This window comes from Nerophis lumbriciformis, linkage group LG01 (genome assembly GCF_033978685.3).
Source record: "Nerophis lumbriciformis linkage group LG01, RoL_Nlum_v2.1, whole genome shotgun sequence".
Lineage (NCBI taxonomy): Eukaryota > Metazoa > Chordata > Actinopteri > Syngnathiformes > Syngnathidae > Nerophis > Nerophis lumbriciformis.
The window spans coordinates 12,588,894-12,615,192 of NC_084548.2; the positions used below are offsets into that span (position 1 = coordinate 12,588,894).

Sequence of the window (26,299 nt, forward strand, 5' to 3'; positions counted from 1 at the left end):
CCCATAATAAATTGATAAAAGAACCAAACTTCATGGATGTTTTTTGTGACCAAGTATGTGCTCCAATCACTCTATCACAAAAAAATAAGAGTTGTAGAAATGATTGGAAACTCAAGACAGCCATGGCATTATGTTCTTTACAAGTGTATGTAAACTTTTGACCATGACTGTAAAAGACATAGCACATAATAGCAACTTCATGGTGTTCAGGTTGACAATTCCTAATGTTCCTGAATGCAACAGCAAATATTTCTTTCTCAGGAGTAGTCTTCCTACACACACACACCCACACCCACACACACACACACACACACATACACACACACACACACTCACACACATTCCAGCATGCAGGCGGGTGGTGCTTTGTGAATGAGCAGCAAAGAAAGAGTATTCCTCCAGTCAGTCAGTCAGTCAGTCAGGAGCACAGAGAGAGGAAGGAAGCACAGGAGAAAAAGCCCACAAAGTTGACCAAATGGATTTTTTCACAGGAGTCCGGCCTTTATTATTTTCATATGTTCTGATTAACGGTATCCTTATTACCCTGCAGACCAAAGAAGGTGAGTGTCTGACTTTTAAAAAAAACTTTGCCAACTTTTTACTGTAGTGTTGGAACACCCACGCCATGCGGAGAAACTTCTCTCCTTAAGACATTAAAAGCAGGAAGTGTGTAATGACTACCCTAAACTATGTTTATTCACTATTTTTGTCATTTCTTACTTAAAAACCACACCAACTGTTCATAACGGTGTTTGATTTTATTGTTGGACGCAAACTTTACACAAGCAGTTGCGACACTCAGCAGACAGGTGAAACCTTTGGAAGTTTTTCAATTGCTTAATTGTATAATTAAATAACATGAAAAAGCAAAATAAAGACAAATGATAGATGTTATTCATAGGGAAATCTTTCTTTAAAATGAGGTCACATGTTTTACCCTTGGGTCCCGAACCGGCCCCTCTCATAAAGGTGTAATAAAAATTTAACGCATGCGTTTTTTTTTTCTTTCTCTCTTATCGCATTAAATATTTTCTACAACTTGTATATGAAGTTTTAATTTGGTTGTTTTTGTAATGGGGGAAAAGCACAAATATGCAATATTGTTTAACAAGTGGACTATTTGCGTGGGTGGTTTGAGAGCATGTACTAACCTGTTTTCCCTTTTATTTTGAAGGTACACGCTTAGATTAGCTAGGCTTCGATGGTAATAGCCTCCGAAAAAACAGTGGACATTTCGTGTATTTTATTAGTCGAAGTTACACAAAAAAAAAGTTCTGTTGTAAAAACATAAATGTTGACTGCAGAGGACTTTGGTTCTCAGGAGGATATTAGAAGTTGCCTGGGGCCAAATTTGTGCACAGGCACCTTAAACTGACTAATAATAAACAAAAAGCATAATTATTTATTAGAGGAGATGGTGTTCCTTGTTGACCCCAACTTGTACCAACAAATGTTCTTGTGTCTCCACACAGAGGTGCTTCTGGACATGCAATCCTCAGGAGGCGAGCTGGGCTGGCTGACATTAGACCAGGGTGACAAGCCCGGGGTGAGTATCTCGCTGTGGACTCCACACCAGCACGTTTACACTTGGAATTAGCCTTGAGGGGGGAAAGAAAATTGCACAAGGGGATTTTTTTTTTTTTTTTACACAGTGAAATATTTGACCATTTGACTTGTGTGGTGAGCTTGTTAAAGGCCTTGGCTGCAGTGCAGAGATGTCAGCTTTCTGTCAAATGTTGCACTTGGGGGTCAGCCTGATGCTCGCCCGTGTATGGATATGAGGACTTGAAAGTTCCCAGTAGGAGCATGTCTGGGCTGCACCAAAGCGGAGGCAGACAGAATAGCTGCCATGAACTGGGAATACTTGTGGCTTCTTGTGGTTTCAAGGCTCCGGCTCCAGAATTGTACGTTAGCAAGCAATTAACTTTTTAAAGGCCTGCAGCACGTGGTGCTTGGGGTGGGGAGCGGCGGCGTTGGCGTTTTTAATGGTCAGAAAAATCTTTTCAAAGGTGTCTATTCTTAACGACGGATCAAAATGATGTCAATTTCCATAATGTGGTTTCAAAGTAATTGACCAGTCAAATTGAGTGTAAATAAACTGGTTTCTTGTGCTGATGACTCAAACGTGCGGTCGCCCGCCTTCTTCTCAAAGGGAGGTTTCATTACTTCAAATGCCATTTTTGTTTCAATTTCCTCCACCCGGGGTGGTCACAGCACACCTATTTTCTCACGTCACTTGCGATGATTATTATTTTACAGTTTATACACCCATTTAAAATGTTCCCCAGCTGTTTTAATGGAGGCAGCAAATGTGTACAAAAGTTACCAAGCCAGCCTTTTAAAAAAGGCCCCGTGGGGGGCAGTTGTTCCTGGAGAGCTATGTTCAGACATGTTGCGGCTTTTTTTTTTTCCTGAAATATTTGTGGCAACTTTTAGCATGCAGTTTAAGCACGGAAAATACCTGGAAAAAAATGTTGGACCTTCAAATGCGTCCCCACGCTTCATGTGAATTGGTTAACCCCACAAACCTATATTGGGTTTGTGTTGAAGGAAATTGATGAATAAATGTATAAGATCTCTAGTTTTCCATGTTGAAAACTAAATGCAGGTTCTGATTGTATGTGTTGTCAGAAATACACTAATATAGTACAAATTATTCTTTAACTTAAGTTGTCTTACTATGAAAAGACATAATGTAACGATTTGTTGTTAGGAATTATGTCACAATATTCCTTATTAATCATCTGAAAGCGTGTGAGGCTAAATGTAAAGCAGGGTTCTTAAAGGGGAACATTATCACCAGACCTATGTAAGCGTCAATATATACCTTGATGTTGCAGAAAAAAGACCATATATTTTTTTAACCGATTTCCGAACTCTAAATGGGTGAATTTTGGCGAATTAAACGCCTTTCTATTATTTGCTCTTGGAGCGTTGTGACGTCACATCGGGAAGCAATCCGCCATGTTCTCAAACACATTACAAACACCGAGTCAAATCAGCTCTGTTATTTTCCGTTTTTTGACTGTTTTCCGTACCTTGGAGACATCATGCCTCGTCGGTGTGTTGTCGGAGGGTGTAACAACACGAACAGGGACGGATTCAAGTTGCACCAGTGGCCCAAAGATGCAAAAGTGGCAAGAAATTGGACGTTTGTTCCGCACACTTTACCGACGAAAGCTATGCTACGACAGAGATGGCAAGAATGTGTGGATATCCTGCGACACTCAAAGCAGATGCATTTCCAACGATAAAGTCAAAGAAATCTGCCGCCAGACCCCCAGGAAAAGAGAGCGGATGAGGGTATGTCTACAGAATATATTAATTGATGAAAACTGGGCTGTCTGCACTCTCAAAGTGCATGTTGTTGCCAAATGTATTTCATATGCTGTAAACCTAGTTCATAGTTGTTAGTTTCCTTTAATGCCAAACAAACACATGCCAATTGTTGGTTAGAAGGCGATCGCCGAATTCGTCCTCGCTTTCTCCCGTGTCGCTGGCTGTCGTGTCGTTTTCGTCGGTTTCGCTTGCATACGGTTCAAACCGATATGGCTCAATAGCTTCAGTTTCTTCTTCAATTTCGTTTTCGCTACCTGCCTCCACACTACAACCATCCGTTTCAATACATGCGTAATCTGTTGAATCGCTTAAACCGCTGAAATCCGAGTCTGAATCCGAGCTAATGTCGCTATAAACTTGCTGTTCTATCCGCCATGTTTGTTTGTGTTGGCATCACTATGTGACGTCACAGGAAAATGGACGGGTGTATATAACGATGGTTAAAATCAGGCACTTTGAAGCTTTTTTTAGGGATATTGCGTGATGGGTAAAATTTTGAAAAAAACTTCGAAAAATAAAATAAGCCACTGCGAACTGATTTTTAATGGTTTTAACCCTTCTGAAATTGTGATAATGTCCCCCTTTAAACTAATTAGTTTTTGGGGCCACATTCCAATTTTCTGTATAAAACAGGAGCACTGACGTATTTTTGTGAATTTGCTGCAAAAGAGTTTGTTTCCCAAGTTTTGAACTAAACCTGGGAGCCGGTGAGTCAGACCTGGGCAAAATACGGCCCGCGGGCCTCATGCGGCCCATTAAGATTTTCAATTTCAAGTTCTACATAATTTGTTTTAGTCCATTAACATCAAAACTGTAGCCGCCATTATGATGTGCAGTGCTGTTTTTAAATGACCGTAAGTCTTGAACTATAGAAAGTATTTCAATGGTTGAAATCTGCGCTTTTGAGTGTTATAGGAGTTATTACGGTAATCGATGTCACAGCAGCTCAGACGAAGAACAAAGCAGAGTGGGCGGGGTTTGTTTCAGAGCAGCCAGCCCCAAACGCATGTGTCAGGAACAGATGCGGAAGCAAATTTTTACAACAAATGTCTGCATAAAAGTGATAATATATCATATTGTAGGTGTTTATTACCCTTTGCATTCATATTTTGCTGTTTGTTACATTTTTGTTGTGTTTTGCTTTATTGTAAAAGATCTATTCTCGAGGAGCTGGTCTGTGAAGTAAAAGAGGAGCGATGTTCATATGTTAATATTCAGTGTTTTATTGTTCATAGTTAATATTGTTAATCCCACTTTCTTTATTTTAATGTACTTTTTGGGTGTCCCATTCAGTAAAAAGTGTAAAATTACATTCAGGTTTTTTGACGTGGTCTGTTATAACTTTTTTAGAATTCTATCGGACATTGTGACTTTTGGTATTAGTGTTCCTGAAAAAAAGGGACCCAAACACAACATTCTGTACAGTAAATTTTTACAGCTAAATGTGTACCGGTACATATAATTTATACACACATACACATTGGACCCCCCAGACACTTTTTTACCAACTAGTTCAGTGTCTAAAAAAAACAACATAACATTAGTAAATGTCCAGCATCAAAGGTACAAGAACAGTTTTTGTGCGCGGATGGGTGAACGTGCAACATTTTCTTGTGTTTTCAAACCTTTTTTTAACAACAAAATATTAAGTTTCACGTGTTGGTGTCATTTCGTGCAGAGGTAGACACTCGCACTGGCTGCTAAAACCACACGCTAGTTTATTAAAAGTACAAGCTTAAAAGATGTTTAGGTAAAAAATGACTTTCAAGGTAAAAAAAAAAATTTCAAGGTAAAAAATGATTTTCAAGGTAAAAAAGGATTTTCAGGGTTACAAAAATATTTTTAAGGTAAAAAAAATTTTCAAGGTAAAAAATTATTTTCAAGGTAAAAAATTATTTTCAAGGTAAAAAATTATTTTCAGGGTAAAAAAATGTTTTCAAGGTAAAAATTTTTTTCAAGGTAAAGAATAATTTTCAAGGTAAATAATGATTTTCAGGGTAAAAAAAAAATTCTTCAAGGTAAAAAATGATTTTCAAGGTGAAAAAATGACTTTAGTAAATGTTTCAGTTTCTGTGTTAATTGTTGCAAATGTATGAAAATATGGTAAATACCGTATTTTTCGGACTATAAGTCGCAGTTTTTTTCATAGTTTATGAAAGTTGCATAATGTTTTTTTCCTTCTTTATTATGCATTTTCGGAAGGTGCGACTTATACTCCAGTGCGACTTATACTCCGAAAAATACGGTACTCACCTCGGTAACCAGCTATTATGCACCCACATTGTTGTACCATGATGTCCATTTCATTTTTCACCTACTCAGTGGCATAGTGGTTAGAGTGTCCGCCCTGAGATCGGTAGGTTGTGAGTTCAAACCCCGGCCGAGTCATACCAAAGACTATAAAAATGGGACCCATTACCTCCCTGCTTGGCACTCAGCATCAAGGGTTGGAATTGGGGTTTAAATCACCAAAAATGATTCCCGGGCGCGGCCACCGCTGCTGCCCTCTACTCCCCTCACCTCCCAGGGGGTGATCAAGGGTGATTGATGGTCAAATGCAGAGAATAATTTCGCCACACCTAGTGTGTGTGTGACAATCATTGGTACTTTAACTTTATTTTTTCCGAGGGGTTCCCCAAGGCTCCGCGTTAGATCTTCTAACCTTGTTGCCTTGTGTCGCTGTGTTTCAGTGGGAGATCGTCCAAAGGCGCGTGAATGGTTCTCAGTTGTACACTTATTCCGTCTGCAATGTTGGCGAACGTGAACAAGACAACTGGCTCCGCACCACCTTCATCCAGCGGCGACCGTCAGCCTCGCGAGTCTTTGTGGAGCTCCAGTTCATCGTACGCGACTGCAACTCCTTTGACGGGGCCTCAGTGATCTGCAAGGAAACCTTCAACCTCTTCACCTCAGAGTCGGATGTCGACGTGGGCACCACCTTTCGCAGGGGTCTTTTCAAGAAAGTGGCCACCATCGCTCCCGATGAGATCAGCAACAAGGGCGAGCTTCAGATCAACACCGAGACACGCGTGGTGGAGAACCTCTCGCGCAAGGGCTTCTACTTGGCTTTCCAAGACATCGGCGCATGTGTCGCTCTCCTCTCGGTGAGGGTTTACTACAAAACCTGCCCCGCCACGGTGATGAGCCTCGCGTCCTTCAAGGAAACAGTCGCCGGCGGCGAGAACCAGGCCCTGAGGCAAGTGAGCGGGACATGCGTGGATAACGCCATCAGCGAGGAGCTGCCTCGTATTTACTGCACCGTGGATGGAAAGTGGTTGGTGCCCGTTGGACAGTGCCAGTGCAAAGAGGGCTATGAAGAAGTCAAAGACATGTGTCAAGGTAAGAGATATCATCTTTGGTATTTCTGCCTTGAGGCCTCTCACCTCTCCTGCCTTTTTCACACCCAACCTAGTTTCCGTTTAAGTGTCTCCGTGCAGTGTCCGTTTAGGTGGTGTTTTTCGGTTGCTATACTGTAAATGTTTGTCATAGGCGTTATTATCATTGCACAGTGGAATTCTCCCCTTTGGCTAACGTGTCTCCTCTGCAATGGAAGGAATGCTCAGGTCTCGAAGATCGACATGTCTCAGCATCATCCCTGACCTGGAAGCATATGCTATAAAACGAGGTTACCTGTTTTTCATCCGCCTCTATAATGTTAGCTCTAGGGAAATACACTTTTCTCAATGGCGCTCATATAAATGTTACAACTGTACTTCAGGTTTTAACATGAATACATTCTTGCATTCGTGTAGTATTTCTACAAACAGTCTTGGTCATGGCTCATTTAATTGCATTGGAACCTGCATAATTGCAATTTACAGCTTGTTGCATCAGTTCTTCCCTAATGTATTATGTGTTATGTAGTCCCATTTAATTAGTTCCATACATTGATGACGTCATTAACCCTCAACCAAAGTTTTGCTTGGATCTGACTTAGACTGATTTTTAGAAGAACAGATTCAGACCTTTTCATTTGCTCAGGTTGTTTTTTGTTACGCTTTTGCACGATCCTTATAGGTTTGTAGGATTACATTTTTGGATTGTAGTGGATCACTCATTCCAATGTTAAAGGGGAACATTATCACAATTTCAGAAGGGTTAAAACCATTAAAAATCAGTTTCCAGTGGCTTATTTTATTTTTCAAAGTTGTTTTCAAAATTTTACCCATCACGCAATATCCCTAAAAAAAGCTTCAAAGTGCCTGATTTTAACCATCGTTAAATACACCCGTCCATTTTCCTGTGACGTCACATAGTGATGCCAATACAAACAAACATGGCGGATAGAACAGCAAGGTAGCGACATTAGCTCGGATTCAGACTCGGATTTCAGCGGCTTAAGCGAAATTGAAGAAGAAACGGAAGCTATTGAGCCATATCGGTTTGAACCGTATGCAAGCGAAACCGACGAAAACGACACGACAGCCAGCGACACGGGAGAAAGCGAGGACAAATTCGGCGATCGCCTTCTAACCAACGATTGGTATGTGTTTGTTTTTAAGTGTTGTAATGATTTCTTTGACTTTATCGTTGGAAATGCATCTGCTTTGAGTGTCGCAGGATATCCACACATTCTTGCCATCTCTGTCGTAGCATAGCTTTCGTCGGTAAAGTGTGCGTCACGTTGTGACGTCATCGCTCCGAGAGCGAATAATAGAAAGGCGTTTAATTCGCCAAAATTCACCGATTTAGAGTTCGGAAATCGGTTAAAAAAATATATGGTCTTTTTTCTGCAACATCAAGGTATATATTGACGCTTACATAGGTCTGGTGATAATGTTCCCCTTTAAAAAGCCTTGACCGAGGTCCCTGTCACGACATGGTTTTGACCTCGAAGATACTTTTTTTTGTTATGTGAAGAAGTGGGGACTGAAAGTGTCTAAAGAAGGCTGTTCTGAAGTGGCCTGGATTAGCATCTTTAAGGCTGGCGAGAAATATAGGAGGAGTGTGAAGTCAGCTGACTTTATTCCCACTGTTCTTGCTTCCATCTTTAATGCCATTGATAGTGTTCAGCTGGAAAAACAGCTGGTACTAGTGGACCTGGTAGTACCCTGTTTTGGTCAAGAACTTTGCTGCAGCGCCCCATTTCTAGCTGCCCTCAGTCTCTTCTTGGATAAAATTAGGCTCTTTAAAGCAGCCAACTAAGAGTGTCAAAAGATGGCTTGGGTCTACTGTACTGAAGTGGTGTCTATTTGCATATATAAGACTGGTGAGAAAGAAGAGGGGAGAGAAGCTCAAGTGACATCCTGTGAATCTTGTGTCCGACACTGTATTTACTTGGCTTTAATCGCTGTTGATGTCTTTCCACTGGCAAAACAAGGTACAACGGGGTACTAGGAGGTACTAGTTTAATTACCTGGTCAGCCATGTACCATATGGATGACAAAAACCACTGCTGCTCGCTCATTGGTTGAGCATATGCATCATTACACTTTAAAAACACATACTTTTCTGAGCATTTTGGCCTTTTGTCTACTTGCAAACATATACTTTAGTTCTTTAAAATGGAGCCTTCTCAAAACCCTGGCCAGAGGGGAGAGCTGCAAAAACTCGGATGGGTAAAACGGAGGCTTTTTGGTTGGTGTCATAATAAAAGTTTTAATATTATTTTGTGTTTTCAAACTTTGAAGCTGATTTTAAAGATATTATACGTCATCATACATTTAATATGTCACAAAGATGTTAGAATACCATCAAGTCTGCTTTTCAGGCTTCTGATTGGACAAAATGTGCATGATAGCTGGGGTTTTCTTGTGGACATACCCTTAACGATAAATGGTTTTAATTGTAAATCACAGTAACACTTCTAATGGTTAGTATTACCGTTTTAAATTACAATTATAGTATTAAAGCTGCAAGCAGCGATGGACGGGATCGACTTTTGCTGGTGTTTCCCATTCAACATATCTTTACCTGCACATTACCTACCTTCCCTGCATCCTGGGTTCACACTGGTGCTTCTTTCTTTCACCCATACAACATATCTTCACCTGCACATTACCTACCTTGTCTGCATTGCCTCGACCACACCTGCGCGTCCTTCTTTCACCCATACAACACAGCTTCACCAGCACATTACCTACCTTCTCTGCATAGTGGGGTCACGCTGGTGCTTCCTGTCTTCACCCATTCAACGTATCTTCACCCGCACATTACCTACTTGCTCTGCATCCTCGGGTCACGCTGGTGCTTTTTGCCATCACTCAGTCAACATATCTTTACCTGCACATTACCTACCTTCTCTGTATCCTGGAGTCAAACTGGTGCCTCCTTCTTTCACCCAGTCAACATATCTTTACCCGCACAGTACCTACCTTTGTGTGGTCACGCTGGTGCTTCCTACTTTTAAGCGGCCATCTTGTGACGGCAGCAGCGCAGCAGCATCAGCGCAGCGGTTCTATGAAGGCTCGTAAAATCAAAACCGGAGCAGTAATTAAAACTCTTTCGTCAACTTTTAATCAGAAGGGTTCAATCTCTCTCCTGTGCTAGTTTGAAGCCGACACGACAAACGCGCTCAGAGGAGATAATGTTTGAAAAAAGGTGACCGGGTTTACAAAACTTTTGTTTTGAAGGGGGAATTGCAAACTTTCTGTTGATTTTTGCTGGAGATTGTCAATACATGAAATGTAGGCCTAAGTGAGACCTATATAGAGGTTTTGGTTTCATGTCTCTACGACATTCCTACTTGAAGTTACAGGCAGTTTTGTCTGAGTTTTCTTCCTAGGAGCAGTTGTGTCTGTGTTTTCTTCCTAGGGGGCGCTAGAGCGCAATTTTGAGTTTTGGGGTTGGGTTTTTTATTAGATCGCAATTTTTGCCAGTCCTGATGTGTGTGTCCAGTTTGGTGAGTTTTGAAGCATGTTAAGGGGGTCAAATTACAGCTCAAAGAGGCTAAAGTTACTGTTTTTACTAAATGTTTGTTTTGAAGGGGGAATTGCCAACTTCCTGTTGATTTTTGCTGACCGATGTCAGTGTATGAAAACTCTAAGTGAGACCTACATAGAGGTTTTTGTTTCATGTCTCTACGACATTCCTACCGGAAGTTACAAGCAGTTTTCTCTGTGTTTTTTCCTAGGGGGCACTAGAGCCCAATTTTGAGTTTTGGGGTTTGGTTTTTTATTAGATGGCAATTGTCGCCAGTCCTGATGTGTGTGTCAAATATGGTGAGTTTTGAAGCATGTTAAGGGGGTCAAATTACAGCTCAAAGAGGCGGCCGGTATAATAATAATAAAACGTCACAATTACAATAGGGTCCTCAGTCCCAAAGGGACATTGCGGTCCCTAAAAACCCTGATTGATAACCTCACGGATATACTCACGGACCGGGGATACTGCTCATTAAAATAGTAAATAGATTTTACTTGAGTACCTTCAAGGTCCTCAAAGTAGAACTTTGACACTATTACCACATTTACATACTGATGAAACAGCACCAGGACTCAGAGCAACTGATACTTCTGCTCAAGGATCCTTCAACATGGTCACCATCATTAACTGGAAGAGCTACAAGATAAATTAATGTATTTCCCCATTATTTATTTATTTATATACAAACATCATTTTATATTGCATTACTGTTTCTTTTATTAATATCAGACACCGTTCCGCAAAAAGGTAATCCCTAGAAGCGTACAGTTTAGGGATAGGGACCCACAGTAAAATATACATCACCATATAATATACAAAATACAGTACAATACAATACATTTCAAAATCTACCCACTCATTTGCAATTTCATACCAACCTATCAACGGGTTGACATTTACAGAGAAAGAAGCTTTAAATCTACCAAATCAGCCTCATAATTTTAACAAAAATAATAGAATGAGAAATGACACAATATGTTGCTGCATATGTCAGCAGACTAATTTTGGAGCCTTTGTTTGCTTACTTACTACTAAAAGACAAGTTGTCTAGTATGTTCACTATTTTATTTAAGGACAAAATTATTATTCGATTGCAATAAGAAACAGATGTTTAATGTACCCTAAGACTTTTAGTTCAAATACATCCAATAATGCAATTTTTTTTGTGGTCCACTTTATTTAGAGTAATATCGAAAAGTATCGAAATACATTTTGGTACCGGTACCAAAATATTGGTATCGGGACAACCCTAGTGTAGAAGTATGCTTTGAGCACATTTAACAATACCGTTATAATAATGATACATGTGATAGTTTAGGTCAGTGTTTTTCAACCACTGTGCCGCGGCACACTAGTGTACCGTGAGATATTGTTTGGTGTGCCGTGGGAGATTATGTAATTTCACCTAATTGGGTTAAAAATATTTTTGGCAATCCAGTAATTCCATCCATCCATCCATTTTCTACCGCTTGTCCCTTTTGGGGTTGCGGGGGGGTCGCTGGAGCCTATCTCAGCTGCATTCGGGCGGAAGGCGGGGTACACCCTGGACAAGTCGCCACCTCATCGCATGGCCAACACAGATAGACAGACAACATTCACACTCACATTCACACACTAGGGCCAATTTAGTGTTGCCAATCAACCTATCCCCAGGTGCATGTTTTTGAAGGTGGGAGGAAGCCGGAGGAAGCCGGAGTACGCGGAGGGAACCCACGCAGTCACGGGGAGAACATGCAAACTCCACACAGAACGATCCCGGGCCCGGGATTGAACTCAGGACTACTCAGGACCTTCGTATTGTGAGGCAGATGCACTAACCCCTCTTTCACCGTGCTGCCAATCCAGTAATTATAATCCGCGACACTCAACAACGGCACATTTGCGGATTACAATCCAGTAATTATAATCTGCAAGTGTGCCGTTGTTGAGTGTCGGTGCTGTCTAGAGCTCGGCAGAGTAACCGTGTAATACTCCTCCATATCAGTAGGTGGCAGCAGGTAGCTAATTGCTTTGTAGATGTCAGGAATGACGACCATGGTTTGCAGGTAAAAAGGTATCTAACGCTTAAACTAGGGCTGGGCGATATTGCCTTTTTTTAATATCTAGATATTTTTAGGCCATATCGCGATACACGATATATATCTCGATATTTTGCCTTAGCCTTGAATGAACACTTGATACATATAATCACAGCAGTATGATGAATCTATGTGTCTACATTAAAACATTCTTCTTCATACTGCATTAATATATGCTACTTTGAAACTGTCAGGCAGAGAAGGAAATCACAACTAAGTCAATTGACCAAAACTGTATTTATTAAACTGTTATTAAGCAGTGGCACAAACATTCTTGTCATTTCCAAAACAGAAAGTCCAAGAGACATTTTAAAACAAGCTATTAGTGCACTTTTTTGTGCATGATGTCACTAAGATGACTTATCAAAACAACACTAAATTAAAGTGCACTTTTTGTACAGAACGCCACTACAATAGTTTAAAAACATGATGTCACACAAGATATTTCAATAAGTGTCAAATAAAAATGAGCTGCATAATAGGAAATCAAATAGTGTTCGTCCTTCGCTATGTGGTAGGTTCCTGCGGACGTTATCTCCTTTTGTCGTGGACTCTTTTTTTCATACGGTGTTGATGTGGAAATGTTTGCCTCTGCATTTTGATGGTGTGGCACCGAACAAAGATGTTGACATGCGGAGTAAGCACTCTTGATTCTCTTGCGGGTGACTTTTCAAATGATGCTACGTATTAGCAGTAATGCTACTTTTTGTAGAAACGCTTTTGCCCCACACTTGACAAATTACGGTTGTCTGTTCGACATATTCCCACTTGAAGCCAAACCACCGCCAGATGATGGACCACCTGCTGTTTTTCTTGGGAATGAATTCTTCCTTCATTTGTTACCAGATCCGCACCTTCTTTCTCTCGTATTACCAGTCGCACCACAGCTAACTTTAGCCATGCTGCTACGTCTCTGCGCCGCGAGGACGTATACCTATGTCGTGACAGTATGTGACGTATATAAGAATGTGCGCTTGCTGTCTCAGAAGGAGAGACAAGACAGAGTGGGAAGAGCCTGTCGTGTAATGCCAGCAGCTAAAAGCAACTGCGTGAGAACGTATACTCCGATATCACGATATAGTCATTTTCTATATCGCACAGAGACAAACCCGCGATATATCGCGTATATCGCCCAGCCCTAGTTTAAACCAAAAATAAACAAAAGGCGAGTGCCGCTAAGAAAAGGCATTGAAGCTTAGGGATGGCTATGCAAAACAAAGCTAAAACTGAACTGACTGCAAAGTAAACAAAAACAGAATGCTGGACGACAGCAAAGACTTACAGCGTGTGGAGCAGACGGCGTCCACAAAGTACATCCGTACATGCCATGACAATCAACACCAAAATAGGAGCGCAAGACAAGACTACTTTGAGACAACTGCGAGAACAACTTTTTACTGTCATTATCGGCTGAAAAACACTGATTTAGGTCACAATAACCGTAATATGACATTTTCATATGATCACACCCCCGATACATGACTAAATGTAACAGTATGCAGTATTATGCTCCATAGTGTCCCCTTTGCAGCAGTGCCCCAGTTTTTGCTCCCCTCAATCTCCTCGTCCAATCTACAACATTCTGAAGTGTAAATTAATGATACCCCTGTTTCTACTGCATTGTTGTTTGCTGGTGTGTCTGGTTTCGATTGTTCAATGTGGCGTGGGTTTTGCTGTTTCTGCCTCGCGGCATTGGCTTTCATTAAAGGAGAAGGTCTGAGCTACATGCACAGACAAGCCTGTTCAGATGCGTATCATGACAAAACACCTTATGACTCCCATTACACGCACACACACAGGTATGCATACACAGTTCAATGCACGCAGGATTAGCCTTGTAAATCCTGCGTGCCTGTAATAGATTTGCACTCCCGTCGGCAAGCGCCTGATAAAAGTGCTGAAGTTTACTGTCAGTGCATCATTTTTAGCTGCAGGACAGTGCCAGGTGGGATGATGAGGCTGGAAGGGGGGGCATAGGAAGGTATGAGAGTTAAAAAAAGAGGAGAAAAGCAGTGGGATTTTAGAAAAAGGTGCAGACTGGAATGTAAAAGGTAGGAGAACAATGAAGCGCTGTGTTTCCAAGCTAAGGTCTGCGGAGCCCACCTCCACTCCCACCCCCTGAGTGCATTCCTGATCAGTTTGCTGAAGAGGAGCTCCTTCCCAGAAGTGGTTGTGCTGGTGGAAGTGGTTGGTGGGCGGCAGCTCAGGGGGGGTCAAGGCCTCACATAAAAATGACTAAACAAAACAAATCCAAGGTGAAGTCAAATGAAAGGTCAGAGACACATGAATGGAGCTAAGATGAATAGTTGAAAAGGATTTGAGTGGAATCCCTTACGGACACGCAGTTCATCATCTCATTTTTCTCCCGGTTGGAGTGCCGTTCAAACCAAGATCCAGCAGTGCAGCACCCGTGTGTTGCATTACCAGGCACCTAAATCTTTTTATGCGGGTGACAAACCCCCAAAGTGGTCCTCCCAACATTGAAAATGTTCCAGCTTCTATAAACTGGCCCTACATCATATCTGTCAGCCGAAGTGTTTTCATTGAAAACAAACTACGTTTAAAAGCAGTTTATTTTGGCCGTTACAATACGTGACTGTCAAGTATAAGATAAATGATACATTCTGTAAACCGAAGGATCTCCCAGGATTTGTGCGTTTATTATTCTTATTAGCGCCGTCGTCTCCAGATTGATGAATCTTTGATGAAGAGGGTGTTAACTCAATACTTTCGACACATATTTACACTTGGTAGTCCACCTTTATTCCTGGATGGTTAAAAAAACACCAATAAATCCTGCAGTAACAAAAGGTAAAGTCAGCAATCTTGAAAAATGACTTGCGCAAAGCTCCGGAGTCTGATCCACTGTCATGCATTAGACTCCAGTTCAACAAGCATCGATGGATTAACTCTGCATGTTTTGCTTTTTCTTTGGCTTTTATTATTTTTTTAATTGCCCTATTACCGTATTTTTCGGACTATAAGTCGCAGTTTTTTTCATAGTTTGCCCGGGCTCCAGTGCGACTTATATATGTTTTTTTCCTTCTTTATTATGCATTTTCGGCAGGTGCGACTTATACTCCGGTGCGACTTATACTCCGAAAAATACGGTACTTCCAAAAAACAATGTGTGATAACTTGTTATTAAAGGGGAGCTATGACGAATTTTGTCTTCTGTGACTTATACATTTTGTTAAAATGTTGAATTCTCGTGTTAGGAGGCGTACTTGATCATATACAGTACAGGCCAAACGTTTGGACACACCTTCTCATTCACAACACAACTGATGGTCCCAACCCCATTGATAAAGCAAGAAATTCCACTAATCAACACTGATAAGGCACACCTGTAAAGTGACAACCATTTCAGGTGACCTACCTCTTGAAGCTCATCGAGAGAATGCCAGGAGTGTGCAAAGCAGTAATCAGAGCAAAGGGTGGCTATTTTGAAGAAACTAGAATATAAAACATGTCTTCAGTTATTTCATCTTTTTTTGTAAAAGTGGAACACTATCACAATTTCAGAAGGGTTAAAACCATTAAAAATCAGTTCCCAGTGGCTTATTTAATTTTTCGAAGTTTTTTTCAAAATTTTACCCATCACGCCATATCCCTAAAAAAAGCTTCAAAGTGCCTGATTTTAACCATCGTTATATACACCCGTCCATTTTCCTGTGACGTCACATAGTGATGCCAACACAAACAAACATGGCGCATAGAACAGCAAGCTATAGCGACATTAGCTCGGATTCAGACTCGGATTTCAGCGGCTTAAGCGATTCAACAGATTACGCATGTATTGAAACGGATGGTTGTAGTGTGGAGGCAGGTAGCGAAAACGAAATTGAAGAAGAAACTGAAGCTATTGAGCCATATTGGTTTGAACCGTATGCAAGCGAAACCGACGAAAACGACACGACAACCAGCGACACGGGGGAAAGCGAGGACGAATTCGGCGATCGCCTTCTAACCAACGATTGGTATGTGTTTGTTTGGCATTAAAGGAAACTAACAACTATGAACTAGGTTTACAGCATATGAAATACATTTGGCAACAACATGCACTTTGAGAGTGCAGACAGCCCAATTTTCATCAATTAATATATTCTGTAGACATACCCTCATGTCAGCAGACCAGGGAAGCTAGGGTCGATATTCTTCTCTTGATCATCTTCGGTGGCATAAGGGAGACATCCAGGGGGTTTAGCTCGCTCGTCTGCGGGAACAAACTGCCGCCATTGCTTGCCGTGCTACCGAGGTCCTTTGTCCCTGAATTGCTCACACACTCCGGCAGATTCAATGGGGGTCTGGCGGCAGATTTCTTTGACTTTATCGTTGGAAATGCATCTGCTTGAGTGTCACAGGATATCCACACATTCTTGCCATCTCTGTCGTAGCATAGCTTTCGTCGGTAAAGTGTGCGGAACAAACGTCCAATTTCTTGCCACTTTCGCATCTTTGGGCCACTGGTGCAACTTGAATCCGTCCCTGTTCGTGTTGTTACACCCTCTGACAACACACCGACGAGGCATAATGTCACCAAAGTACGGAAAACAGTCGAAAAAAATGGAAAATAACAGAGCTGATTTGACTCTGTGTTTGTAATGTGTTTGAGAAAATGGCGGATTGCTTCCCGGTGTGACGTCACGTTGTGACGTCATCGCTCCAAGAGCGAATAATAGAAAGGCGTTTAATTCGCCAAAATTCACCCATTTAGAGTTCGGAAATTGGTTAAAAAAAATATATGGTCTTTTTTCTGCAACATCAAGGTATATATTGACGCTTACATAGGTCTGGTGATAATGTTCCCCTTTAAGTACATAACTCCACATGTGTTCATTCATAGTTTTGATGCCTTCAGTGACAATCTACAATGTAAATAGTCATGAAAATAAAGAAAACGCATTGAATGAGAAGGTGTGTCCAAACTTTTGGCCTGTACTGTATTTTGGCGTGAGCTTGCACGCAGTTTTGGATGCTTCTGTTCGTGGGGTTTTTGCAGTCTGGCTACTTTGTGACATCACAGCGAGGTGGACGTACTTATTTGGACATTAAATCAAGCTCTCAGTCAGGAGCTCCTTCCTCTCTGCTTCAGGCGCACAAACAAACGGTAACACTAAACAGGTAGAATAAAGTATTATTTTCATACTAAATAGCTGGGCAAATATTTTGACTTGGGGGGCCACATTGAGAGAAAAAATGTGTCTGGGGGGGCCAATGTGTATGTGTGTATAAATTAAATATACACATTTAGCTGTAAAAATCTGCTGTACAGTATGTATTTATGTCCTTTTTTTCAGGAACACTAATACCAAAAGTCACAATGTCTGATAGATTTCTAAAAAAGTTATGACAGACATGACAAAATGGAATTTTACACTTTTTTACTGAATGGGACACCCAAAATGTACATTAAAATAAAGAAAGTGGGATTTACAGTAATAACTATGAACAATTAAACACTGTATATTAACAACATATGAACATCGCTCCTCTTTTACAATCAAGCAAAACACAACAAAAATGTAACAAACAGCAAAATATGCAAAGGGTCATAAACACCTACAATATGATATATTATCACTTTTATGCAGACATTTGTTGTAAAAATGTGCTTCCGCATCTGTTCCTGACACATGCGCTTGGGGCTGGCTGCTCTGACAACAAACCCCGCCCACTCTGCTTTGTTCCTCGTCTGAGCTGCTGTGACGTAGATTACCGTAATAACTCCTACAACACTCAAAAGTGCAGATTTCAACCATTGAAATACTTTCTATAGTTCAAGACTTACGGCCATTTAAAAACAGCACTGCACATCATAATGGCGGCTACAGTTTTGATGTTAAAGGTCTAAAAAAATTATGTAGTATGTCCGGCGGGCCGGATTGAAAATCTTTATGGGCCGCCTGTGGCCCCGCGGGCCGTATTTTGCCGAGGTCTGACATACTAACATGTGACGTGACATTAATGCTTTTAAAAGTAGCTTTTTTTAATGTAGAATCTGAATCAAACTACGTGTGTACAGTTGTACCTAATATTGTGACCAGGGGAATCTATATTAGACTGTGTAAACCAGGGGTGCTCACACTTTTTCTGCAGGTGAGCTACTTTTCAATTGATCAAGTCGTGGGGATCTACCTCATTCATATATATAATTTATATTTACTTATTTATGAAATATATGTTTTTGTTAACAAGTTAAAGGTGTTTAATGATAATACAAGCATGTTTAACACATATAGTTAATATTGTTAAAAAAATTAAAGGTGTTAAATGATAATACAATAATGTTTAATACATATAGTTAATATTGTTAACAAGTTAAAGGTGTTTAAAGATAATGCAAGCGTGTTTAACACATATAGTTAATATTGTTAACAAGTTAAAGGTGTTTAATGATAATACAAGCATGTTTAACACATAGTTAATATTGTTAATAAATTAAAGGTGTTTAATGATAATACAAGAATGTTTAATACATATAGTTAATATTGTTAACTTAACGGTGTTTAAAGATAATACAAGCATGTTTAACATATAGTTAATATTGTTAACAAGTTAAAGGTGTTTAAAGATAATACAAGCATGTTTAACACATATAGTTAATATTGTTAACAAGTTAAATGTGTTTAATGATAATACAAGCATGTTTAACACATATAGTTAATATTGTTAACAAGTTAAAGGTGTTTAAAGATAATACAAGCATGTTTAACACATATAGTTAATATTGTTAATAAGTTAAAGGTGTTTAAAGATAATACAAGCATGTTTAACACATATAGATTCCTTTCTTTCATGAAGACATGAATATAAGTTGGTGTATTACTGATAAGGTCCGCATTTTCGAATGGAGGAGAAAAAAAGTCCTCCTTTCTGTCCAATACCACATGAAAGTGGTTGCTTTTTGGCATCTTATTTGTCCAGCTTCCGTACTCCTTTGTATACACTTTACAAGAAATACATTGTCGGCAAACTCCGTAGCTTGCTAGCTTGTGCACGCCAGCTTTCTGAGACTCTTATTTTGTTAGCGCAACTGTGCAACTGTGCAGTCGGTCTTTGGAGTTTTGACGACAGGTACGGCGCCAGAGTCTGTTGAAATAAAGTGTTTCTCGCCTTCCAGTCGGTAATTTTAATGAGCTGGCAGCAGCCAGCGTCATCTCAGAAGACCCTCGGGTGCCGTGAATGTCAATCAAGTGACGAAAGTGACGTCATAGTGAAGATTTATGATTGCTCATTTTTAGGACTATTTTTTTAATGCCTGGCTGGTGATCGACTGACACACCCTCCGAGATCGACCGGTAGCTCGCGATCGACGTAATGAGCACCCCTGGTGTAAACTATATGTTTATGAAGTTTATTTTTGACGGTGACTTGAAAAAATATAGCAGTTACAACTTCAAGATATATATTTAAACAGTGTACATTTTCGAAAGATAATTTAGGATATTTTTGGAAAGGGTGAGGTGTGGTGTCATTTCTGGGAACGCCTCCAGGATCGAACATCTTGCAGACAGACTCAAAAAAACGGGTTATAAATGAGCAAAATTAACCAAAATGTACACCAGAAGAAAGTGTTTAAAATGTAGATTAAAATAATCGTGAATGTAAATAGGGCCAAGTGTGTCGCTAAAATCCAATTACAGTGAAGGATGTCTTTTTATTCATAATTGGTGCTTGATAAATCAAAATTAGACCTTGTAGTTCTCATAGTTTAGTCTTTTACTTTGGCATACTTTAGTTGTAGAAAACAGTCGTTGCAATCACAATGAAGTGGTTAGCTGTGGTTTTCCACATGTGGCTTAGCTCACTTTTTCTTCATTTCCTATCACGCCCTTCCTTACCCATAATCCTTCCTGCTACAATAGAAGCGCCGATCATCTCTAAGTGCTGCATAATGGAGCACAGGCGGCTTTGGCTGGACTTTAGGGTTGTGTTTAGCCCTCCAGGTCCTCAGCCTCATCAGCCTCATCAGACCTAATCCCACGTCATGGCCTTCCCACAAGGCGTTTATTTGGAGAAAACACACAACTATTTGGACAAGATGGCGCCTCTCGTGTAACGACGGTCCACTGAGTTCCAGTAAAGTGATTATTCGTCTCACCAGAAAGTTCCTGTAAACTATTTTCTGTCTCTTTCAATTTCCATTCTGCCTCGGTCTCCACGCTCATCCCCGCATGATGTAACAAACAGAGGGTGACTAAGTTGTAGTTGTGTGGTGAGTAATGGGAATGGGTAGTAATTGACTTGGGTGTGTTTGTGCTATTTAACTCAAGTAACTACTGGTTTTGTCTGCCTTTTAACCCCTCCTGGAATCTTTTGTGCAGCCCATGGCGCTCCTCACACCCTGACCGCCACAGAAAAATGCTTAGCCGGTTATCCAGGGTAAATCACACCTAACCTTATCCTTGTCCACACATAGCAATGCCACAGTTTAAGACCCGTACGCATGCACGGAAAATGTCATAGTCACCTCCAGTATTGCTTTGTGTGCAAGTTCTTAAAGGGGAACATTATCACAATTTCAGAAGGGTTAAAACCATTAAAAATCAGTTCCCAGTGGCTTATTTTATTTTTCGAAGTTTTTTTCAAAATTTTACCCATCACGCAATATCCCTAAAAAAAGCTTCAAAGTGCCTTATTTTAACCATCGTTATATACACCCGTCCATTTTCCTGTGACGTCACATAGTGATGCCAACACAAACAAACATGGCGCATAGAACAGCAAGCTATAGCGACATTAGCTCGGATTCAGACTCGGATTTCAGCGGCTTAAGCGATTCAACAGATTACGCATGTATTGAAACGGATGGTTGTAGTGTGGAGGCAGGTAGTGAAAACGAAATTGAAGAAGAAACTGAAGCTATTGAGCCATATCGGTTTGAACCGTATGCAAGCGAAACCGACGAAAACGACACGACAGCCAGCGACACGGGAGAAAGCGAGGACGAATTCGGCGATCGCCTTCTAACCAACGATTGGTATGTGTTTGTTTGGCATTAAAGGAAACTAACAACTATGAACTAGGTTTACAGCATATGAAATACATTTGGCAACAACATGCACTTTGAGAGTGCAGACAGCCCAATGTTCATCAATTAATATATTCTGTAGACATACCCTCATCCGCGCTCTTTACCTGAAAGCTGATCTGTCCAGTTTTGGAGTTGATGTCAGCAGGCCAGGGAAGCTAGGGTCGATATTCTTCTCTTGATCATCTTCGGTGGCATAAGGGACGGTGTGAGCCAAGACATCCAGGGGGTTTAGCTCGCTCGTCTGCGGGAACAAACTGCCGCCATTGCTTGCTGTGCTACCGAGGTCCTTTGTCCCTGAATTGCTCACACACTCCGGCAGATTCAATGGGGGTCTGGCGGCAGATTTCTTTGACTTTATCGTTGGAAATGCATCTGCTTTGAGTGTCGCAGGATATCCACACATTCTTGCCATCTCTGTCGTAGCATAGCTTTCGTCGGTAAAGTGTGCGGAACAAACGTCCAATTTCTTGCCACTTTCGCATCTTTGGGCCACTGGTGCAACTTGAATCCGTCCCTGTTCGTGTTGTTACACCCTCCGACAACACACCGACGAGGCATGATGTCTCCAAGGTACGGAAAACAGTCGAAAAAACGGAAAATAACAGAGCTGATTTGACTCGGTGTTTGTAATGTGTTTGAGAAAATGGCGGATTGCTTCCCGATGTGACGTCACAACGTCCGTTTTCCGTTTTTTCGACTGTTTTCCATACCTCGGAGACATCATGCCTCGTCGGTGTGTTGTCGGAGGGTGTAACCACACGAACAGGGACGGATTCAAATTGCACCAGTGGCCCAAAGATGCGAAAGTGGCAAGAAATTGGACGTTTGTTCCGCACACTTTACCGACGAAAGCTATGCTACGACAGAGATGGCAAGAATGTGTGGATATCCTGCGACACTCAAAGCAGATGCATTTCCAACGATAAACTCAAAGAAATCTGCCGCCAGACCCCCATTGAATCTGCCGGAGTGTGTGAGCAATTCAGGGACAAAGGACCTCGGTAGCACGGCAAGCAATGGCGGCAGTTTGTTCCCGCAGACGAGCGAGCTAAACCCCCTGGATGTCTTGGCTCACACCGTCCCTTATGCCACCGAAGATGATCAAGAGAAGAATATCGACCCTAGCTTCCCTGGCCTGCTGACATCAAGTCCAAAACTAGACAGATCAGCTTTCAGGAAAAGAGACCGGATGAGGGTATGTCTACAGAATATATTAATTGATGAAAATTGGGCTGTCTGCACTCTCAAAGTGCATGTTGTTGCCAAATGTATTTCATATGCTGTAAACCTAGTTCATAGTTGTTAGTTTCCTTTAATGCCAAACAAACACATACCAATCGTTGGTTAGAAGGTGATCACCGAATTCGTCCTCGCTTTATCCCGTGTCGCTGGCTGTCGTGTCGTTTTCGTCGGTTTCGCTTGCATACGGTTCAAACCGATATGGCTCAATAGCTTCAGTTTCTTCTTCAATTTCATTTTCGCTACCTGCCTCCACACTACAACCATCCGTTTCAATACATGCGTAATCTGTTGAATCTCTTAAGCCGCTGAAATCCGAGTCTGAATCCGAGCTAATGTCGCTATAGCTTGCTGTTCTATGCGCCATGTTTGTTTGTGTTGGCATCACTGTGTGACGTCACAGGAAAATGGACGGGTGTATATAACGATGGTTAAAATCAGGCACTTTGAAGCTTTTTTTAGGGATATTGCGTGATTGGTAAAATTTGGAAAAAAACTTCGAAAAATAAAATAAGCCACTGGGAACTGATTTTTAATGGTTTTAACCATTCTGAAATTGTGATAATGTTCCCCTTTAAAAGCTGGTTTAGTGTGGCTGAAACTGGCCTTAGGCTAAATAATTATTCGTTTAAGGGGTTAAACGACTTAGAGGAGACATGGCCTTATTCAAAGAGTCCATCCTTTTGTTACAATGCAAAGACGTCGCTGGAGTTCGGCCTGACATACTTTTTGTGTTGTTGTCGGTGGAAGGGCAGCGAGGATGTTATTTCTGGCCAGGGTGCAGGAGTCACGAATATGACACCAGCTGAGTTTAAACATGCCCTTTCGCATGGCCCTGATGGGGCCTTTTGTCCAAAGTCCGGCCTTGGGGCAATTTTTGGCCCACTGCTCATTATTTATTGGCTGCATGTTCTAAAAATGAAAAGAAACACTCCCCACATCTGAAAATGATAAAGGAGGCCCACACACACAAGAAAAAGTTGAATATTCAACAATATCCCACAAAAAGATGATGGCAGATAAACATTTTGTAAGGGTGAAACACCAAACATCCTCCTTAGCTCTATTTGTTGCTCTAAATGGGCGCGGTAACAGGAATCTTATCAAGGACGGCTGCCTTGCACACTTGATAAAGCCGGTGATTCACGGCCGTTTCTTTCTGTTTGTACTTTGTAATCCTTCTTAACCCTTCAAGACTCAAGTCTGACACAATGTCAGTCTAAACATGGCAGCTCTGATTTACTTGACCTCTGGTGGGTTTCACATCTCTCTTGATTGTTAGACTAAGAGTTTGAGATCCATATACTGGATAGGCACTCTTTTTTTTTTTTCTTCTTTTTTTTTTTCCCCCATACCGGGATTTTCCAATTCTTCAGATGTCGTGCCAAAGTAGCATCTGCCCGCCGGGCGAGGGAGTCACTTTTAAGATAATGGGAGGATAATGAAGCATGCTTTCAAGTGGTGCCTTGCACCGTCAATGTTCCACCACGTGACAGTTAGAAGGCCGCTGCCAGTTTTTGGCAATGGAGCCGACAGGAAATACAAGAATCAACAGATTCCTACAATCTTGCTTAATTGGTTCAAGTCTCACTATTGTGTGATCATTTCAACCTTGGCGCGAGGAAAGGAAGTGTATTAATCTCTGTTTATTAATTTGCATCCTAATGAAAGATAATAATATGATACTGAATCATTTTAATCTGTTTAAGTGTGGGTTTGTTTGGATTTAAATGATTTAATGTAAGTAGAAATAATCTGTTCCAGGGTCAAACTGTCACCTAAAATCTGTATTAACTGTGCAGGCAAGGTTTTATGTAACATTTTAATGTTCTAATAATTATCTTACAACTGTGAAATGAAGTTAACCATTATTAATATTTTAGACATAATAGAGTCAATATTACAATTAGTCATTGGTGGTGTAATGGTACACACTTCTTCGTTCTATGGTATTTTTCGGACTATAAGTCGCTCCGGAGTCTAAGTCGCACTGGCCGAAAATGCATAATAAAGAAGAAAAAAACATATATAAGTCGCACTGGAGTATAAGTCGCATTTTTGGGGAACATTTATTTGATAAAACCCAACACCAAGAATAGACATTTGAAAGGCAATTTAAAATTAAAGCTGCAAGCAGCGATGGACGGGACCGAGTTTGACGGCACATAAAATCCAAACCGGAGCAGTAATTAAAACTCTTTGGTCAACTTTTAATCAGAAGGATTCAATCTCTCTCCTGTGCTAGTTTGAAGCCGACACGACAAACGTGCTCAGAGGAGATAATGTTTGAAAAGAGGTGACCGGTTTTTACACAACTTTTGTTTTGAAGGGGGAATTGCAAACTTCTTGTTGATTTTTGCTGGGGGTTGTCAATATATGAAATGTAGGTCTAAGTGAGACCTACATAGAGGTTTTTGTTTCATGTCTCTAAGACATTCCTACTGGAAGTTACAGGCAGTTTTGTCTTGAGTTTTCTTCCTAGGAGCAGTTGTGTCTGTGTTTTCTTCCTAGGGAGCGCTAGAGCGCAATTTTGAGTTTTGGGGTTGGGTTTTTTATTAGATCGCAATTTTGGCCAGTCCTGATGTGTGTGTCCAGTTTGGTGAGTTTTGAAGCATGTTAAGGGGGTCAAATTACAGCTCAAAGAGGCAACAATGACTGTTTTTACTAAGTTTTTGTTTTGAAGGGGGAATTGCCAACTTCCTGTTGATTTTTGCTGAAGGATGTGAATGTATGAAATCTAGGTCTAAGGCAGACCTACATAGAGGTTTTTATTTCATGTCTCTACAACATTCCTACCGGAAGTTACACGCAGTTTTGTCTGTGTTTTTTTTCCTAAGGGGCGCTAGAGCGCAATTTTGAGTTTTGGGGTTTGGTTTTTTGATTAGATTGCAATTTTCACTAGTCCTAATGTGTGTGTCAAATATGGTGAGTTTTGAAGCATGTTAAGAGGGTCAAATTACAGCTCAAAGAGGCGACGGAATAATAAAAATAAAACCTTACAAATACAATAGGGTCGTCTGTCCCAAAGGGACATTGCGGTCCCTAATAAATAAAGAATAGTGAACAACAGACTGAATAAGTGTACGTTATATGACGCATAAATAACCAACTGAGAACGTGCCTGGTATGTTAACGTAACATATTATGGTAAGAGTCATTCAAATAACTATAACATATAGAACATGCTATACGTTTACCAAACAATCTGTCACTCCACACGCTAAATCCCATGAAATCTTATACGTCTAGTCTCTTACGTGAATGAGCTAAATATTATTATTTGATATTTTACGGTAATGTGTTAATAATTTCACACATAAGTCGCTCCTGAGTATAAGTCGCACCCCCGTCCAAACTATGAAAAAAACTGCGACTTATAGTCCGAAAAATACGGTAGGTTTGATTCCAATCAAGAAGGGGCCTCTGGTGTAAAAATTGGGCGACCCTTGACGAAAAATCTGAAAGTATTTTTTTTTTTTTTATTAAATAATGATATCAGTGTTTCTCACTGATTGCCAATATACTTGTGGTGGCCTTAACTTTGCTTGTGGCTGCCCGCCACATATGGGAAACAATGGATACATTTCATTCTAGGCGTAACTGTTAAATCCAAATCGGCATTATTTATATGACACTATTAACAAACAGACCATTTCCAAAGTGTTGCACATTATAAAGCAATGGACAATTGGTTTACAGCTGGCTCACTGGCTAGCGCTACTCCACATAACTTTCAATCAGT

General features: G+C 40.8%; 1 protein-coding gene across 1 annotated transcript in view; it reads left to right on the forward strand.

Moving 5' to 3' along the window:
- The first annotated feature begins 427 nt into the window (after window positions 1-427).
- Window positions 428-26,299, forward strand: part of epha2b (eph receptor A2 b) — a 92,887-nt gene continuing 67,015 nt past the window's right edge. The window contains exons 1-3 of the mRNA XM_061975133.1: window positions 428-560; window positions 1,473-1,546; window positions 6,030-6,678. Coding sequence (XP_061831117.1) covers window positions 476-560; window positions 1,473-1,546; window positions 6,030-6,678 — 808 coding nt within the window. The 5' untranslated portion in view covers window positions 428-475. The remainder of the gene's footprint in view (window positions 561-1,472; window positions 1,547-6,029; window positions 6,679-26,299) is intronic.